Source organism: Phycodurus eques, chromosome 7, assembly GCF_024500275.1.
Source record: "Phycodurus eques isolate BA_2022a chromosome 7, UOR_Pequ_1.1, whole genome shotgun sequence".
Taxonomy (NCBI): domain Eukaryota; kingdom Metazoa; phylum Chordata; class Actinopteri; order Syngnathiformes; family Syngnathidae; genus Phycodurus; species Phycodurus eques.
In genome coordinates, this window is record NC_084531.1 from 12,883,576 (window position 1) to 12,904,339 (window position 20,764).

Sequence of the window (20,764 nt, forward strand, 5' to 3'; positions counted from 1 at the left end):
ATGTTGAGTTTTTGCATTTTTGTTACCAATCCAGCTTTGAAAAGAAATGTAGGACTTAAACACATCTTTTTAGAGGCTTCTAATTTTACAACTAGTTATTCATCAATTTGTTGTGTATATGTAATTATATGAGGTGATAATTCCTTAATACGGGTTCACAGTCATAACGGCCCTCCGAGGGAAGTCATAACTACAATGTGGCCTGTGACAAAAATGAGTTTGACAGCCCTGTTATAGTGCTATTTTTCTTGATTGGGGAAAGATGATTTGAGATACAAGTCTTTTGAGGGTAGGAACGTAGTCACAGAGCAAATTAAAAGAGAACTGTTTTTTTTCTGAGACTTTCCAACACTAACACACAGCGGGTCCCATCAAGCCTTGAACATTATTGGTGTTCTGAAGAAACAAACATAACATTCCTGTGTTGAAAATACAAAAGAAGAGTGATTGACTCACTTTCTCTAGGTCATTGTTGAGCTGTTTGAACATCACCTCCAGATGGTGGAGACGCCCTGACAAATCGTTGGGCACCTCGTCGCTGCAAAAAGAAAAAATAAACAAAAACAAACAAACAAACAAAAACCAACCAAACAAACGCAAATCGAATAAATGGTCAAGAAGACAACTGTGTACAGCGAGTTTGAGTGTTGTCCAGAAAGACAGGTACCTGCTTAAGGTGGGTGTGGTCCGTGGCGTCTGAGGAGTGGGAAACGGCACAGGACTGCTGGCCGGCCTCATGTCCACGCCGCCTCCTCGTGTCTCGGTTAGAGAGAAGAGTGACACGGCTCTTTGTGCTGGAAGTAGAAAACGCACGATTGGACTAAAGGTTCATTGTTGTCCACGTGTTAAGCTATGTGAAGTATCCACCTTCGTAGACTTTGGCAGCATTGACCAGGCTGGACCACTCCAGTCCACAGGCAGTGTCAGGCAGGGGCATGAGTCCGGGGTCCAGCCTCCTCAGCGGGGGGACTTTGTCTCTCACCTCAGTTAGGGACAGCTCCGACGCAGAGAGCGGGACTGAAGGAAAACAGCCCCAGTGAGTACGACAAACTACAGTGCCACCAGAAAGTATTCTCACCCCTTCACGGTTTCCACATTTTGCTGTTACAGACTTATTCTAAAGCTGATTTGAGTATAGTTAAAAAAAAAAAAAAATCAACATAAAATCCATAATGACGAAGTAAAATCATTTTCATACATTTGTGTAAATTTATAAAAAAATGCAAACATTCAAACATAATAGGTACATAAGTATTCACACCCTTTGGTATGACACGCACACTTAAAAAGCTCAGGTGCATCTGATTTCCTTGAGATGCTTCTGCAACTTGAATGAAGTCCACCTGTGGTAAATTCTGTTGATTGAACATCATTTGGAATGCCACACACCCGTCTATATAAGGTCTCATAGTTGGCAGTGCAGATCAGAGCAGACACCAACCAATGAAGTCTAAGGAATTGTCTGCAGACCTCTGAGACCGGATTGTGTCAAGGGACAAATCTGGGGAAGGATACAAATGAATTTCAGCAGAATTGAATGCCCAAAAAGCAATGTGGTCTCGATTATTGGGAAATGGAAGAAGTTTGGAACCACCGGGACCCTTCCTAGATCTGGCCGTCCGACCAAACTGAGTAACCGGGGAAGAAGGGCCTTTGGTCAGAGAGGTAAACAAGAACCCTATAGTCACTAAAGCGGAGCACCAGAATTCCCTTGGAGAGATGGGAGCACCATCCAGAAGGTAACGCACTCCACCAATCAGGCCTTTATGGTAGAGTGGCCAGATGGAAGCCACTTCTCACTAAAAGGCACAATGGCAGCCCGCTTGTAGTTTGACAAAAGGCAGCTTAAGGATTCTCAGACCTGCTGAAACAAAGTTCTCTGGTCTGATGAAAACAAAATATAACTTTTTGGTCTGAATTGCAAGCGTCATATCTGGAGAAGAGGCACTGCTCATCAGCTGGCTAACACCATCCCTACTGTGAAGCATGTTAGTGGCAGCATCATGCTGTTATTTTTTTTCTGCTGCGGGAACTGGGCGACTCGTCCGCAAAGAGGGTAAAATGACAGCTGCCAAATACAGAGAAATTCTTCCAGAGAACATGCTCCAGAGTGCTTTTGAACTCAGACTAGGGCATCAATTCACCTTTCAACACAGCAATGACCCAAAGCACACAGCCAAGATAACAAAGGATTGGCTTCAGGAGCAGGCTGTGAATGTCCTTGAGTGGCCCAGCCACAGCCAGGACTTTAATCCAATCGAACACCTCCGGAAATACCTAAAAATGGCTGTCCACCGACACGGCCCATCCAACCTGACTGACCTTGGGAGGTTCTGCAGAGAAGAATGGGAGAAAATGCCCCAAAACAGGTGTGCCACGCTCGTAGAGACATATCCAAGAAGACTTGAGGCTGTGATTGCTGCCAAAGGTGCGTCAACAAAATATTATGCCAAGGGTATGAATACTTATGTACCTATTGAGTTTAAATGTTTACATTTTCAATAAATTTGCAAAACTGTCTGAAAATGTTTTTACTTTGTCATTATGGGATATTTTATGTAGATTTTTTAAAAAGTATACTCAAATCAGCTATAGAATAAGACTGTAACAACAAAATGTGCAAAAAGGGTTATGAATACTTTCTGGTGGCACTGTAAACCAGGGTTAAGCAACCCGTGGCTCCAGAGCCACATATGGCTCTTTCATCCTTCTGCTGTGGCTCTCTTGTGAATTGAAATTACATTCTACGGCACGGATGAGTGAGAAATTGTCATGTTTCTTATTGGTGTGTTGTGGCGCTTTAGGAAACAAAAGAATATTGGTGACACATGAGGGGCGTGGCCATCGGGATGGCTGAGCTTCAGTCTAAGGTGGACATGGCCAACCCCTGGCTCCGCTTCTGTCCACAAACTACTGGTAACATAAACACACATGGACGAAAAGGAAAGGATTAACGTCCTTTCTATGGTTAAAAGTTCAGCATTGCATGGTGCAATGCACGCTGGGAACCACGCGGCTTCACCGTCACAACCATAGTAATGTATTTTCAAATGTGTTTTTACTTTAGCTAGTTTGTTTTTCAAATGTAATTCTAAAGTTGATGATTACGGTGATCTTTATAATAAAAGTTTGTTTTGTTTTGTTGCTTAATAGTTTAGTTTCATATGGAAATAAGAAAATACTTCTCTGTAGCAGTTTTATGATTTAATAAATGCAGCACACTATAGGTTTGTATCCATACAGGTTAAAATAATAAAAAACAAAAAATTAATATATGCAGTGTTATCCTCACTTTTGATGTCAAAAGGGTCTTGTGGCTCCTGATTGTTTTTTTTCTTTTCTGAGGGACACAGTCCAATGGCTTTTGGTATATTTAAGGTTGCTGACCGGTCCCTGCACGAAACTGGTGCAGCGTCAACTCACCCTTCTTGGGCTCCGTGTGGTTGGAGGAGGCAGAGTGCTTGCGTGTGGGCAGAGTGCACGTGAAGAGCATGTCCATGGGGGCCGACTGATTTTCAGAGATGGCGAAACTGGCGTCCCTGCGACCGCTGCACAGAGACTCGTCGGAAAAGGTGCGCTGCAGCGTACGCCTGGGGGACTCCAGCAGAGAACAGAATCACAATATCAAACAATTGATCAATTTTTCATCATTAACTTGCTCTCTTGTGTTAACTGATCCATCAATCTGAGGTATGGTGTTCTGTATGCCCTGTGTCACCAACCATGCATTCTATTTGAAGTCGGAATTTCCGAGTACCTAGTCGGAAGTTTCAAATGGAACGCCCTCTGAAGTCGGATTTCTCACTACCATGAGTTGGCTTTCAAAGATGGCTGCCCCGAGTGTAAACAGTAAGTAGAAGCTCCTGTAATAATCGGTTTCTTATTACTTCTTAGTAGTTTTTGTCACACTAAATCGGCCGTATACGTATTACTTGTTTTCGCGACCTGTGTATGTGGAGAATGTTTAAAAGTGAATGACGTCTGGACTAGTGATGCACGTTCTGAATATTGTTATAAATGATCACTCGGCGGGGCGCGTGGGCCGAGGGTGCGGTTGGTTGGGGGGTTGGCATTGGGTCCCTGCGGCTTTCTCTGGGTGGCCGGTTGTCGGGGCGCCTCGGTGGGGCCAGCGCACCGCCTTGGGTTCCTCGGTGTGGGATGTGTCCCGTCCACCGGGCTGCTCTCGGGTGTACCCCTGGGCCCAATCCTGCCCATCGATTGATTGGGTGGGGTCCTCACCGTCACAGCAATTACAGGACACTTCTGTCAGTCTCTGTACATGCGAAACGGTGTCAATTCACTTGCATGTGTCCGCAGGCACACACCCCTGGGACTCTTTCGCTGGGTGTGGGGCCACTCACTTATTACGACAAATAACTCATGAATATGCGAACTGCTTGGGTATCCCCTCACTCACACTCTCATCCTACAGACTTCTATAATTTACATAGTCAATCCCACCACACTTCAGTTGTACAACCGGGTTCACGACCCTTGTCCTGCATGCTTCTTCTCCTGTCTTTGTCCTGTGTTTTTTTCTTGGCCCTTTTTGTTCTAAAGAACACACAATGCAGCTACAAACCACATCCGCACGACTGCATGCACCACTGTGGCGAAGCTGGTTATGGCTGACGACAAGCACATCACAACAGGTTAGGAAAAAAATAAAAGTAATACCAGTGATGTCTGTAATCCAATGTTTGATAGCCAATTAGTCGTGTGTTTTGTAGAGCGCTTCGAGGAGAATGCTCCCTGCATTACAGATTTCATGGGTTTTTATGAGCTGGAATAAACAAATAAATAGTTGAAATTGTTTAAATTCTGGGCCCTGAATCTATAATTTATCAAAGTTTAACTTTTTGATTGGAATTATGGAAATTAAGAAACTTTTCCCTGATATAAATGTTTTTTGGAAAGGGTCTGTCTATGTGCCCTGCAATTGGCTGGCAACCAGTTCAGAGTGTACATTGCCTCCTGCCTGCAGTTAGATGGGATAGGCTCCAGCATACCCGCGACCCTAAGCGGTGTAGAAAGTGGATTGATGGATAGACATTCCTGCCTCGAGTCACTGCAGTAAATAATAACAAAAATAACTGAGTAAAACACATTTATTGGCAGCAAAAAAGTAATGACAGCAGTACATTATTGATACCCATTTACAGTATGAGCATTTTAACAAAGGATTATTTCACAGCATGGCCCAGTGACATCTGCAGTCTCTCTACTAATTTTCATCTGCCTGACGTTATGTCTCAAAAGTGTTCTCTGTCAATTGACTATCTGTTGTCGTACTAGAGCGGCTCGTACTACTGGAGACAAATTCCTTGTGTTTTTTTTGGACATACTTGGCAAATAAAGTTGATTCTGATTCTGATTTGGGTGTTCCTGACAGATCTCAGACGCAGCCGTGCACATGTGGAGAAAACAAGCCACCATTATGATCATCACCCCTGCATCGATCAAGGTGTTCTGCAGATCTCGTAGCCATCTCCACTGGCAGTTCATCCGGAAAATGTTCCAAGAAAGACAGAGGGAGTATAAATTAAGAGATAAGCCAAATTTTAGTAGCCAAAATTGCAGAAACACAACAAAACAAAATTATCAAATAATGGAGTGAGACTAAGTAACAGATGAGTGTGGCGCTGAAACAATGTGCAAACAGCAACCATTGTAAAAACAAATACAAATGATGATTACAAAATGAGGTAGTAGTAGCAACATAAATAATTATTATATGGGACAATACATTTATATATTATATAGTTATAGGTGTTTTTAGAGTTGTTTGTTGTAGTCGATCTTTTTTTCTTTTTATTAAAATCCAACATACTGCTGTTACTGATATAATCATTTGTATTATTGTATTAGCATATGTAGGACTAAGCATGTGTATATATTATTACTGACTTACAATACTATAGTACTATACGGATGTTCCATAAAGTAACAGTTATATAAGATAACAAGGAAGTAGAGCGAGATCTCAGGGAAGCTGTTCTGGTTGGCCATGGTGAGCACTTATCATGCTCTCCCACTCTGTTCCATTCTTCCTCCAGCGATTATTCTAGACAAGAGACAAAATGTATTTCAGTAAAGAATGACACAACAACATTTTAACCCTAACCCAAGAAAGAAAGATAAGCACAAAGCACCATTTTACTTGTGAACAAAAAATAGGTTACCTTCTGCATCTTTGTGTTTCCTCTTCATGCGCCGTGTTTGAAAGTTTCAGAAAAAAACGCATATTTGTCCACAAGTTGAAGTTGTATTCGGACAAGGCAAATGCGAGATAGCTTTCACTGAGGTCGCCATCTTGTTTTCTGACTTGGTAAATGGAACGCTGATAACTCGGGAGTGACATCATTCCCAGCTTCGACTTTCCACTTCTGAGGTAACTGGAACGCAGCATAAGCCACAGGTGTCTGACTCAAGGCTTGAGGGCCAGATTGAGCCCGTTACATCATTTATGGCCCACTAAAGCAAATCAAGTGGGTCTACGTCATATTAGTTGCTAAATGGATTTGTTCTTGTCATTTTGGCAGAAAATTGAATTTTTTCTTCAATTATTACCGATATTACAAGCACCCCCCCCCCCACCACCAAATTCCTTCTTAACATAAACTAAACAATATTTACTGTTCAATATTTCTTCTGCTTTCAAATGAAACTTGTTAAATGTGCCATTCAAGGAAAACATTCGCTATGTGGCCTATGATGAAAATGAGTTTTACACCCCTACGTCAAAGCAACAGCATAGGGATAAGAAACGTACGGCCTGTTGGCTATATATTGTTTTCAACATTTTTGTAAGTTAAGAAAAAAGAAAAATGAAGAGTCTAGTTGCAGCGATTTAACCATGACAGATTACCATGACATGAAAATCTAGAGAAATAAAAGAAAACAATTTTTTTTTTTTTTTGCAAGTACATGGGTATTTTTTGATATTTTGTCAGTAAGTTCAAACAAAATATTGGCAATTATGCTTTCAAGCTAACAATACGCTATTCTAAAAACAAATAAAACTGTTATAAAAAGCCCTAAAACATGCATCCACTTTTTTGTCCCACTAATCGTGTTCAGAGTTGCAGGGAGCTGGAGCCTATCCCAGCCAACTTTGGGCGAGAGGCAGGCTACACCTTGGACCTGTCACCAGCCCATCAGGGGGCACATAGAGAGACAGACACCCTCTCACATTCACACCGTCACTGAGTGGGAACTGCACTTAGGCTGCCTCCACAGAAATCAGGGGAGTGAATCATTACACCATCAGACCCTAATATTAAACAATGGATGATTAAATATTAATACATCTATAGCGCTTGTCCTGTTCAAGGCTGTTGGTAAGTGGAGAGCTTATTCCAGGTGACTGGGCAAGAGGTGGGGTGCACCAATTCATATGGAACATTTTTATCATATTCCATAAATGTAGGACTGCACTTAAATGACTTCATAAAAAGTTAAATAGCCCCTGATTGTAACAAGGCTCTCTACCCCTGCAATAAAATTGAAATGCTGTTCACTACTCGGTAGCAACCAGCAGAGGGCCCAATTTATCCATGAATACTTTGCTATTTGGATGCTGTGCAAAACAGAATGCACAAAGGGCAAGTGTCTAGTTAGGTGTTAAAGGGCACATATGTAAAATTGAAGCCGTACTCAACATTGGCTCTGCAGTAGAGAGCAGAAGCAAATTTTCATTACACTGTGTAATATCCTAAAGACTGTGTGTGTGTGTATTATGGTCTTTACTGGTTCCCGATGCGGAGACTCTCCGGGGTTGTCCATGATGATCAGTTTCTTCAGGTCATCCTCGATGGTGCTCTTGTACGTCCGCCGCGGAGAGCGCAGGTCTCTCAGCGACGCTCGCAGTCGCGGTTGTCCGAACACGTTCTTTGAATTGATGTCCACCTGACTGAACAACACCACCCAAACGCAGACCGTCACTAACTGACACCCACCCAAAAAGGTTTGTCATTGCTTTTAGATACCACAAGATGGCACCAAAGCAATAGCGAAAAACAGCTATTGTTTTACAGCGAATACTGGAGGATAGGTTCCCCCAAAAATATGTGAACAGTTTGCTGCAAATATGTGGCGGTTTATGCTACAGTGGTGCCTAATGGTATGGGTAATTCGACCTATGATTTTTTTTGGGGTGATTCGAGCCATTTCTGATTCTTTTGCTTTGACTTGCAAGATAAATATTTGAAATACGTGCAGTGTATGGTGGCAGTGAAGTCAGCTACTTAACTCACTACACAACAAGCAGCAGTTTAGCAGATAGTGAACAATTCTTCAAAAATAGACTTTAAACTGTTTAATTCCACTCCCAATTGGAGTAAGTAAACATAAAACAAATGATTACACATTTTTAATTGAAAACAACCACATAATAATAAAGTCCGTTTAGCTTCATCCTAACACACGATGCAAAACACTACAGACTAATGGCATCAGTGTTATAACCCTTTAAACAGCGGCTATTTGAACACAAATGGTGGCGCAACACATGTACTACAACGACAAAAAACTACTATTACAGCAGCTTACTGAGTCAGTTGTAAAACTTTTCTTTGCATGTCCTTTATGTTATACTGCCCCAAGGTGGCCAAGGCGCACACACCAGAAGAAGCGGCAAACTGTCCATTGAATCATAATGAAACTGATCCATTCTTGTTAATTGTCATCGCTGTATGATTTTATAAAGTACTTTATAGAGTGGGGCGGCACAGTCGCCGACTGGTTAGCACATCCGCCTCACAGTTCTGAGGTTCAAATCTGGTCTCCCTGTGTGGAGTTTGCATGTTCTCCCCGTGCCTGCGTGGGTTTTCTCCAGGTACTCCAGTTTCCTCCCACATTCCAAAAACATGCATGGTAGTTTAATTAAAGTCTCTAAATTGCCTGTAGGTGCAAATGGTTGTTTGCCTAAATGTGCCATGCGATTGGCCGGCAACCAGTTCACGGTGTACACCGCCTCTCGCCCGGCCGGAGTCAGCTGGGATAGGCGCCAGCACATCTGCGACCCTATTGAGGGTAAGCGGCTCAGAAAATGGATGGACGGACTTTATAGAGTGCTATTTTTCTCAGGAGGCCAGAACAGATTTATGGCATTTCGATTCATTTCAGTGGGGAAAGACGAGTGTTTTCCGTTATGAGCGTTGTCATTGAACGAATTAAACTCAATTTCTGGGCACCACTGTAACAACATTCACACAAAACCAGTTTGATATCATAGGAGGTATTAATGAATGAGAAAACCAAACGTACGTCTTGCTGTTGCTGTTGTCAGAGCTGGACGAAGTTTTTGCATTGGAAGGCGACGGGCTGACATCTTCAGGCTGCCAGTCACTTTGTCTGCTCTTTCCGTAAAAGGCCTTGGGGGCGGAGCTAGACAGAGGGGCGGAGATCAGGTGGGCCGAAGTGGGCGTAGTGGTCGAGGCGCGGATGGGCCGTGCTTTGTCCACCGTGGGTGTCTTGTAACCCTGAGGTGTGTAGGCTCTGGAACACATTGCAACACATTAAATTAGGGATGGAGAAACCAAGGCTTTCTGAAGCAATGAATCACTTTGAGACAATTGTCTTAAAATGATTCACTGCTTCAAAGCATTTTGACACACTTAAAAAGAGCTCATCTCTGTGTCTTGCTTTTCAAAGGAAGCGTTGACAAAGCTTCTGTCATGTGTCTCACTGTTGCATGTGTTTTATCGCGACCTAGTTGTCTATCATTGTGTTCTTCGGTAGATAAATGCTCCAAAGTGACTATTACAATCATGTGATATCTCATAATGCAGTAGGTGCCTACAAATTGGGAGGTAAATCTGCATTTTTAAAAATGTTTTACAAGTTGTATCAAAATCAAATGTATTTATATAGAGCACTCTTCATACATTCATCCATGGCTTTAACCCACTCTTTTGAGTTTGCTGACCTCATAGCCCTTTGAAAGGTAACATGAAAGTAAAATGCTTGTGAAACAGGGATATTGACTGCTAGTCCCTGGCAAATGGGTCATGGGGTCATGAAGAACTGTTATTTTTATACAACTGTTTGTCCGTGTCGTCTCTGGGTCGCAATGGTCGCAACATCAAAGATGTGTTTTTGCTATATGTAAGATATAAAGCCAACAGACCATCTGTATACAACTTTTGAGTAACGGTGGTCGTCATACGCGGTGCAACCACATAAGGACTCGAGCACGCGCCACCACCGTCCTCACAGATTGAGTGCTGAATGCACTACCGCTTGGCTAAAAACTCCGGACTGCAACAGCATCTCACTGTGCGTGCATCACTTTAAACAACTGATTGTAAATTAAATATTTTTTTCTCTCCCTTGCTCGTTTGTTGAAAATGATAGCAATGTACTTGATCCAAATAGCCTTCCTTAGGAGAGAGATTCTGATACATTTGAAGGGGTTTTGAATGAGCTATTGCCACGCCCACCCAGTTCGACACTGCTGTGACATTCGAGGCCTCGTTCGCAGTGACCACATGATTTTCGGCATGTTTGAACCAAGTGACGAAACACTGTCGCCACTCTTGTGCTTCATTTGGTCAATCAGATTTGAGCAGAAAGGCTCGAGCATAACATCACTACATGTATAGAAAGGCTGGTCAATGTGGCCTTAAAATAAAATCTCTCCACCCGACCCCCCCGCCCCACCAAGAATCCGAAAACTATAGAAATTCTTTGTGTGTTTTGGAACATACTTGGCCAATAAAGCTGATTCTCATGAACGACTTTAATCAATTATTTCCCCCTTCACTTATAGAAAAACAAATGTCAATGACATTATTCAAAACAAGTTTTGCCTTTTTTTTTTTCTTTCCTTCTAATATTTGCTTCATTTCTCATGATAGAAAACAAGCTTTGAAACAGTTTTTCCCCTCCAGCATTAACTGTCACAAAATATTAGCGACTTGGAAGCACATACTTCTGATAAAAAAATAAATAATTCCAAGATAATCACGGCTTGTATTTGTCAACTAGCTAAACTTTGTTCTCACCTATGTTGTGAAAGCAGTGCACATTTAGCAAGGACGTGCTTTGAACTACGGAAGAGATTAAAATAAGAATTCGTCCTGACATATAAACTTAAATTACAGTAATTTCTCGTGTATGATGCGCACCCATGTATAATACGCACCCCCAAAGTTGCTCTCAAAATTCTGGAAAACCCTTCTACCTATGTATAATGCATTTTTACAATGGATGATTTTGCTTTTACCCATATGATCAAAACACAAAATATTATCTGTGTTTTGTTAGTTTTTTAAAAGAATAATTCTTAATTTAAGCACTTTATTTGAACACGTAATACTTTTTTTTTAATTTACTTGCTCTTATTTTGAAATTCACAGCCCTACTTTTATTTAGTAAATTAGAAAACACACAGTTGTGCTCATATGTTTGATTACCCAGAGAGAATTTGTAAGATGGGTACAATTCTTTAAAGAAAACATGAAGGACCAGGCGAACCACATTTAATTTTGTTTTAATGAATAGTAATTATAATTTTAATTGGTTAAATCGGGGTCCATTTAATCGAGGTTCCGCTGTATTGTGTTTTAAAATAATTCATTCATTTTCCGTATCGCTTATCCTCACTAGGGTCGTGAGCGTGCTGGAGCCTATCCCAGCTATCTTCGGGCGAGAGGCGGGGTACACCCTGAACTGGTTGCCAACCAATTGCAGGGGACATACAAACAAACAACGATTCACACTCACATTCACACCCACGGGCAATTTAGAGTCTTCAATTAACCTACCATGCATGTTTTTGGGATGTGGGAGGAAACCGGAGTACCCGGAGAAAACCCACGCAGGCACCGGGAGAACATGCAAACTCCACACAGGCGAGGCCAGATTTGAACCCGGGTCCTCAGAACTGTGAGGCGGATGTGATAACCAGTAGGCCACCGTGCCACTTTTTACAATAATACTCAACTTTATTTATAATTTCATATGCACCTGTGGCTAAAAGGCGAAGCATGGAGAGTGTCTGTCGTCGAAACGCACAAGAACTATCATTGCCAAATATAATTGCTCAAATATCCACACACTCTGCTTTATTCTCACCCGTTTCCCTTCTTGGCATTGTTATTAAATAGCTACAGCTGCCAGAGTAATCCCCTTTTTCCTTGACAATCATGCCATGTTGTTTGTTGTGCAATGAAATCATATATATGTGGTGCAACTTTTGGTAGGTGTGCGAGGGTCAATCGGCAGATGTGCAAGGGTGAGTTGCAGATTGTAATGTGTTCGCAACTGTTCAGTTCAGTCACGTCACTCAGTGTGCGGCGGGCCTAACATAGACCACAGTGACTTGTATTATTACCTTGGTTTGAAAGCATCCATTTTTTCAGCACTGGATCCAGGAGGCGGGAACGTCCGAGTGCGGTACCCTTTGTTCTGACTGGCCGCAGCCGAAGTGCCGGGTGACGACTCCCGTCTTTTGGCGTCCCCCCTGCCGCCACTACTCCTTCCCACAGATACCTCCTGGTTGTAGGCGACAGCGCCGTGCGAGGGTTTGTGGGGCTGGCCGCCGGAAACGTGGCGACTGTTGTGATTGTTGTAATGGGCTGGCGCATCGATGCCGCTGTCGTTGGATCCGCCCTTGTTGAGAGGGTCCGGATCTACCTCTGCGGAATCGCCGGGGAAACCCCCGTTGCCCCTGTCGCCTGCGGGTCCTCCGTCGGACCAGCGCTCGTCGCTGTGGCTGCTGGAGGCGTTGCTGGACAGCGTGTTGCTGCTGGAGTGGCTGGAGTATTGAGTCTCACCCTGTAGCACAAACAGAAGAGGTGAAGTCAGGACGTTGACAGAGTCACAAGTGCTAATGGCGACTCAAACCTTTGAGTGTCTGTTTGGAGAGTCTTTCCCTTGGACATCCTGTCTCAGTCTCCTCTGACCTCCTCCTCCTCCACCAGCCTGCACCCTGGACGACGAAGCTGGAACATGCCAGAGGGGTTCTAAATGCAAAACAAAGAAACATTGGTCTTGGTCAGGTTCTAAACGGATTTAAAGAGCTCTATTGCACCTTTCAAGTTCATATTTAATTGACACACTGAAAATAAAAATAGTAAAATAAAAAATTATTACGCTTAAGTCGACAAAGGTAAAAAAAAATATCCATGATTTAAGTCAAACGTGCTTTGAACTACGAAAGAGATTAAAATACGAATTCGTCGTGACATATAAACTCAAATTACAGCAATGTCTGGTGTATAATGCGCACCCATGTATAATACGCGCCCTCAAAATTCCGGAAAACCCTTCTACCTATGTATAATGCATTTTTACAATGGATGATTTTGCTTCTACCCATATGATCAAAACATGAAGAATAATTCTTAAGTTAAGCACTTTATTTGAACACGTAATATTTTTTTATTTACTTGCTCTTATTTTGAAATTCACAGCCCTACTTTTATTTAGTAAATTAGAAAAGACACAGTTCTGCTCATGTTTGATTACCCAGGCAGAATTTGTAATATGGGTACAATTCTTTAAAGAAAACATGAAGGCCCAGGCGAACCACATTTAAATATTAAAATATTATATTATTATATATATTATTAAATATTATGACAATAATGTCAGAAAAAAGAATAAAGTCATACTATGACAATAAAGACTTGATTTAATGAGAACAAAGTCATATTAGGACAATAAAGGCTTAAATTTAAGAGAATAAAGTCATCCTATTATAAGAAAACAGTTCCAATTTTATAGAGAATAAAAGATTTAATATGAAATTGAACACCCAGTTGAGAAGTTGCGTTGACCTTTCTTGCATGCCATCCATTTTTCATATACATACAAAATACAGTGAAAAAAGGCTGTTTGAACATTTTATGTGAATTTTGAAGACATTTTCTGCTTAAGAAATGCACAATAGAAATGTAATTAATCCGTTTCAGGATTCATATTTTCACAATACAGTGGACCACCGCCAATCGTGGGGGATAGGGACCGGACCGCAAATAGCGCAAATCTGCAAAATAATTGACACTCATTATAATTTGGCCAATAAGCGTTTTCAGGGTTCCCCCTCCAAAAAAAAGAACAAAGAGAAAAATGGGGGGAAATATGGGAAAGAAATGTAAAGAAAATATGAAAAAAAAAAACCTCTGTGAATAGGTGATTCCGTGGGTGCCATGAGTATGTGGCTGTACACTTTAATATTAATATTTTATTTCTATTAAGCGCTATTATCAAGATACTCAGCTCTGTTCTTGTTTGACTATATTATACAGTTGTCCCACTATTGAACTGTACCGTTGATGTCGAACCTGGAAAATATGTTGCACATTAAAAATGCAGGCCAGTTGTACTCTGGGGTACGACAGCTTACCCGTTTTGCAGCGCTCCATGGTGCTCTCCTGACTGGTGAATCCCGACGACGATTCTCCACTGGACACGATGTCTATGCTGAGGTGGGGCTCATAGGGCAGCAGGGAGCGCTGTCCTGTGCCGTATCTGCACGGAGCACAAAAGAGTGCAACATGCTGACCATAGTCATAGACACTGCAAACACATGTAACATACAAAACACAGTATACATTTTAAATGACTTGAAATGTCCCAACTTCTACAGACATTTGCTTCCTTTTTTGCATCTCAGTTGAATAAAAACCTGTTCCGTAATGAATCACCCGAGGATTCTTCCACTAGATTGCTAGCACTCAGCTGTAGACCTAATGTGCTGCAATTATACACACTAGTGTAATTCATCTGTGTGCTGACTTGTGACATAATATATAAGACAACTTTCACACCGCAGGGCATGATGACCAATTCAGATTTTTTAATTTAATCCGATCGTTTTGTGTAGTCGTTCACATTACAAAAAAAAACGCGATTTCTACTAGAGACAGAGTGCGTCCGTGACATCACACGCATGTGCACAAACACGAGGCGCCATGTTGACAGAAGTAAAACGGCCCCTTGCGTAGGTCTCATCTTGACGCATTTGTGTTTTTTTCCAGGATTTTGTGCAACTGGCGCAACATGATCTTTTTGCCACCAACTGTTTTCTGCTCCTTAGTCTGCCGTTAGCTTTTGCCGCATTTCTGTTTTGTCGAATAATTGTGATGTTCGTCGCCGTTTGATGACGTATATTGTAAATCGGATGAGCGCGCCGTGAGCGTCCATAATGCACTCCAATTTATATCCACATTCGAAAGAGGCCTGGGTCGTAGGAAAAAATTGTACTGTTCACATTGACATGAAAAGAAATCAGATACATGTCACAATGGGCAAAAACAAAAACAAAAAAAAACAAAATATCAGAATTGACCCACCCACCTGTCAGGCGAATGTTTGTAGCGCACAAAGGGCCCCGGTGTGATTCCGGGCGGCCCCATGGTGGAGAGGCCCACCAGGCCCGAGGAGGGCGATGAGAAGCTGGCTGAGGGGTTTCTGTAAGGCAGCACTCTGTCACCCCCTGCAGGAGATATGTTGTAGTGGTTCTCTGGGTAGCTGACCGGCCTGAGCAGGCACACACAAGAGAGACGAGAGGTGAACTAAACATAGAGAGTGAATGAACATGGCTTGAGTTTATTTGTGTTAAAATGAAAAAAGAGGTTCAAGAAAAGTTGGCGATGGACACAGTAAGGCCCGTCCGTCCACTGCACACTGAGTGATGCGGCCGAAGGTGACTGAAGTGAATCCTTGTGAAAAATTACAGTTGCCGACTCTTCGCCGCACACCATCCGATTTAGCACCGTATACCTACCGGCTCACTATAACAGAAAAACTGCGATTAAAAAAACGGGTTTTGAGGCTCCACATAGACTTAGCAAAAAATAAAGGAAATAGTGTGGATATTTTGAGAAGCTGTTCAGCGACAGACTCTTCACGCTTCGCTTTCTAGCCACAGGTGCATATGAAACTGTAAATATAGTAAAAAAAATTTGAAAAACCCAATACATAGTATATTATATTTATTATACATAGATCATTTTACACTTGAGCCTATGTGAGTCCCAGGATGCCCATGTCTGGAAACAATGAGTTCAAGCCCTGGAACAATGAGTCTCTGCAACTTATCATCGCAGAAGACAGATACAGTAATCCTCCGCTATATCATGGTTCTTGTGTCGCTATAGTGCAGATTTTTATTACAGTTGTTACTCTATTTTTGTTTCTTCAATATATTTGTGTTATTCATTGCTCTTGCTCACTCTCAATATATTACGGTATGTTTCGGCCTGCCTAAATAGCAAATATTGTAGGACGATATAAATAAATGACAGTATCATTGATGTTTTTTTTAATGCCACTGATATAATGATATTATAGAAGTACATCCTTTTTAGGAACAATTAACCTTTCATTCTAAAGAATATTGGCATTGTAATGTAGAACAATAAATAAAGTATCTTGTCGGTGCAGCACGTTGACAATAGCACCTTCGGTCGCAGCCAAAAGGCAAAGGAAGGTGCTAACTATCGATGGTGGAATGTCTGTTTATAAGAATCTTCTCGCCCAGAAAAAAAAAGAGCGGCAACAACTACCTATAACTATGTTCTTCTCTCGGAAAAAGACAGCGGAGCGACGTCAGGACGAAGAGGGACGGTCAGCGGAAGCGTGAAATACGCGCGAGTCACAATTAATAAGTTCTTATGCTTCCAACCTCATACGTTGTTCATTAAAATTAATATTCGTTATTTCAAAAACATTTCATCATTATTTGTCAGAAAATGTTTACATTTTTATTTCTTAAAACAAATGTTTGGGCCTTCAAACAGGTTTTGACCTTTGTTTCATTATACAATATTATTAACAATAATAATAATAATAATAATGTACTTATTTTTATTACAAAGGTTTGAACTTTGAGCGTGTTTAAACGAGAGAAATGTGAGAAAATGTTAATGGTGAGGTTTACAGCCTTAAAACACTATAATAATTGTAAAAAATAAAGTTTCCTACTTTGCGGATTTGACCTATCGCGGGTTATTTTTGGAATGTAATCCCCACGATAAACGAGGGAACACTATAACTTTCCCTAGTTTCCCAGTTGTGTGCATCGAGGGACCAAATGCCGTTCTACCAGCGGCTTCCTGTGTCATGAGTGGCGAGGCGGGTGTTACCACAACAATGAAAATATCGAGTCCAGAAAAAACTACCGTCTGCCACCAAGACAGGACTCCTTTGATTTGTTGTGTGTGGAAGCTCTTCAACACACACACACACACACACACACATACACAGGGCGGATATTAAGCCATGCGTCTGGATGCAGATTGAAATCAGTTGATGCCTCCCTGCTAATTTTTTTTGTCTCAGACCCAAGACGCACATCAAACGAGATCCCTAATTATATTAATGTATTATGCGATCAAGGCGCTGCAGGAGCTACAGGACACCATTAACTCTGCAATCCAAACTCACAGGGGCATTTTATGTGGTTGCAGGACTACTTTAATCACATAAAACTGACAGACACTTTCCCCAGATTTCACCAGCATGTCACCATACCCACATGGGGGAATAATACACTGCACTGCGTGTACACAAACTTACGCAGGCCATAAATCGCCGTCTCCCACCCGCACCTCTGCTTCTCCGACCACATTTCCATTCTGCTGGCACCAGCCTATAGAGTCCAATGGGGAAATGGTCCGAGCACACAATCAGAACTGTCACTGTGTGGCAAAAGTTGAACATTCTAGGGCTGAGCCCATCACTGGAAAACTGGGTCTTGGACTTCCTGACCAACAGATCACAGACTGTCAAGATTCACAACACCATCTCTTCCTCCATCACCCTCAGCACCGGCTCCCCCCAGGGCTGTGTGGTGAGCCCCCTCCTGTCCACACAATCTATGACTGCTCAGTGAAATTCCCAAACTGTCATATAGTGAAGTTTGTGGACGACACAGCAGTAGTGGGATGCATCACAAACAACAATGAGTCAGAGTACAGAGAGGAGGTGGAACATCTTGTGGAATGGTGCAAAGACATTAATCTTTGCATCGATGTGAAGAAGACCAAGGAGATTGTGGTGTACTTCAGGAGGGACAGACACCCCCCCCTGCACATCAGAGGAGCATCAGTGGAAGTACCTTGGGGTCTATCTATCCAAGGATCTTACCTGGACCCAAAACACTTTGTCTGCTCAAGAAGGAACGTCTGTCTCTACTTCCACCACAGGCTGTGATGTGCTGGACTGGGGAGATTAGCGTGTCCTCAGCAACTGCATCACAGTGTGACACAGCAGCTGCTCGGCTGCAGAGAGGAAGGCACTACAAAGGATGGTAAAGACTGCTCAGATTGTGAGGGGCAGTCTTCCTACCATCACAGACATCTTCATGAGCAGATGCAGAAAGAGGGCTCTATGCATCATCAAGGAATCAACCCAACCCGCACACCCTCTCTTCCATCCTATCCCCTGAGGAAGGAGGCTACGGAGCATCCGGTGCAGGACCACCAGGCTGAGGAGGAACATCTTATTTCCGGAATCTGTTAGTCTATTAAACTTGGACAGTGCTCTTATAGCCCCGACATCAGCCCCCCAGTCCTAGTCAACCCTGCACAATGAACACTATTGTTTTTTAGTACAAATGACAATGTAAATATGTGCAATTCAAGCCTATTGCACTTTATTTGATATTTTCTTAATCTATTCAAATTTCACAAATCTCTGGATTTATTGGGATAATCTGGGACCGCGGGTTTTATAGTTCGTGCCATATCATATGCAAATGTGTGGTGGTCGCTGTTGGATGATCGACTTTGTCATCTGACTTGCGGCTGCATGTCTTGGACACTCGGGTGAAGAGAGGGGCGGAGCTGTCAACTGATCACCACCTGGTGATGAGTTGGCTCCAATGGTGGGGGGAAGATGCCGGTCCGACCTGGCAGGCCCAAACGTATTGTGAGGGTCTGCTGGGAACGTCTGGCAGAATCCCCTATCAGAAGGAGTTTCAACTCACACCCCCGGCAGAACTTCACCCACGTCTCGGGGGAGGCAGGGGACATTGAGTCCGAGTGGACCAAGTTCCGCGCCTCTATTGCCAAGGCGGCCGACCGGAGCTGTGGCCGTATGGTGGTCGGTGCCTGTCGTTGCGGCAAGCCCCAAACCCGTTGGTGGACACCAACGGTGAGGGATGCCGTCAAGATGAAGAAGTAGTCCTATCGGGCCTTTTTGGCCTGTGGGAGTCCTGAGGCAACTGATGGGTACCGGCTGGCCAAGCAGAATGCAGCTTTGGTGGTCGCTGAGCAAAAACTCGGGCGTGGGAGGAGTTCGGCGAAGCCATGGAGAACGACCTCCAGACGGCTTCGAGGAAATTCTGGTCCAACATCCGGCGTCTCAGGAGGGGGAAGCAGTGCACCATCAACACTGTGTATAGTGGGGATGGGCGCTGCTGACCTCGACTCGGGACGTTGTGAGTCAGTGGGGCGAATACTTCGAAGACCTCCTCAATTCCAAAGACACGCCTTCCCATGAGGAAGCAGAGTCTGGGGTCTCTGAGGCGGGCTCTCCTATCTCTGGGGTTGAGGTCACCGAGGTGGTGGCGAGGCCCCGGGGGTGGATGAGATTTGTCTGGCGTTCCTAAAGGCTTTGGATGTTGTAGGGCTGTCCTGGTTGACACGCCTCTGCAACATCGCGTGGACATCGGGGACAGTGCCTCTGGATTGGCAGACTGGGGTGGTGGTCCCCCTTTTTAAGAAGGGGGACCGAAGGGTGTGTTCCAACTACAGGGGGATCACACTGCTCAGCCTCCCTGGTAAGGTCTATTCAGGGGTGCTGGAGAGGAGGGTCCGTCGGGAAGTCGAATCTTCAGATTCAGGAGGAGCAGTGTGGTTTTCGTCCTGGGCGTGGAACAGTGGAACAGCTCTTCACCCACGGCAGTGTCCTCGAGGGTGCATGGGAGTTCGCCCAACCAGTCTACATGTCTTTTGTGGATTTGGAGAAGGCGTTCGACCCCGTCTCTCGCGGAGTCCTGTGGGGGGTGCTTCGGGAGTATGGGTTATCGAACCCCCTGATACGGGCAGTCCCTGTACGACCTGTGTCAGTGTTTGGTACGCATTGCCGGCAGTAAGTCAGACTCGTTTCCAGTGATGTTTGGACTCCGCCAAGGCTGTCCTTTGTCACCGTTTCTGTTCATAACTTTTATGGACAGAATTTCTCGGTGCAGCCGAGGCGTAGAGAGTGTCTAGTTTGGTGGCCTCAGTATTGCATCTTTGCTTTTTGCATATGATGTGGTTCTGTTGGCTTCATCTAGCCATGATCTCCAACTCTCACTGGAGCGGTTCGGAGCAGAGTGTGAAGTGGCTGGGATGAGACTCAGCACCTCTAAATCTGAGACCATGGTCCTCAGTCGGGAAAGGGTGGAGTGCCCTCTCCAGGTCTGGGATGAGATCCTTCCCCAAGTGGAAGAGTTCAAATATCTTGGGGTCTTGTTCACGAGTGAGGGAAGAATGGAATGAGAGATCGACAGGCGGATCGGTGCAGCGTCTGCAGTGATGCTGACTTTGTATCGGTCCGTTGTGGTGAAGAAGGAGCTAAGCCGAAAGGCGAAGCTCTATATTTACCGGTCGATCTACGGTCCTACCCTCACCTATGGTCACGAGCTGTGGGTCGTGACCGAAAGAACAAGATCCCGGATAGAAGCGGCCCAAATTAGTTTCCTCCGCAGGGTGTCCGGGCTCTCCCTTAGAAATAGGGTGAGAAGCTCGGTCATCCGGGAGGGGCTCAGAGTAGAGCCGCTGCTCCTCCGCATTGAGAGGAGCCAGATGAGGTGGCTCGGGCATCA

At 43.6% G+C, this 20,764-nt stretch overlaps 1 protein-coding gene across 6 annotated transcripts in view; it reads right to left on the reverse strand.

Annotated features, from left to right (window-relative positions):
- The window catches only part of sipa1l3 (signal-induced proliferation-associated 1 like 3), a 111,983-nt gene that overhangs the window by 2,937 nt on the left and 88,282 nt on the right, over positions 1 to 20,764 (reverse strand). Inside the window, exons 13-22 of one of the 6 annotated variants that reach the window (XM_061682090.1) lie at positions 15,307 to 15,489; positions 14,354 to 14,478; positions 12,850 to 12,968; positions 12,338 to 12,780; positions 9,268 to 9,498; positions 7,750 to 7,912; positions 3,424 to 3,598; positions 868 to 1,017; positions 668 to 794; positions 457 to 538 (exon numbers count right to left, since the gene is read on the reverse strand). In XM_061682090.1, coding sequence (XP_061538074.1) covers positions 457 to 538; positions 668 to 794; positions 868 to 1,017; positions 3,424 to 3,598; positions 7,750 to 7,912; positions 9,268 to 9,498; positions 12,338 to 12,780; positions 12,850 to 12,968; positions 14,354 to 14,478; positions 15,307 to 15,489 — 1,798 coding nt within the window. The other 5 variants (XM_061682089.1, XR_009768929.1, XR_009768928.1 and 2 more) reach the window with 5 other exon arrangements.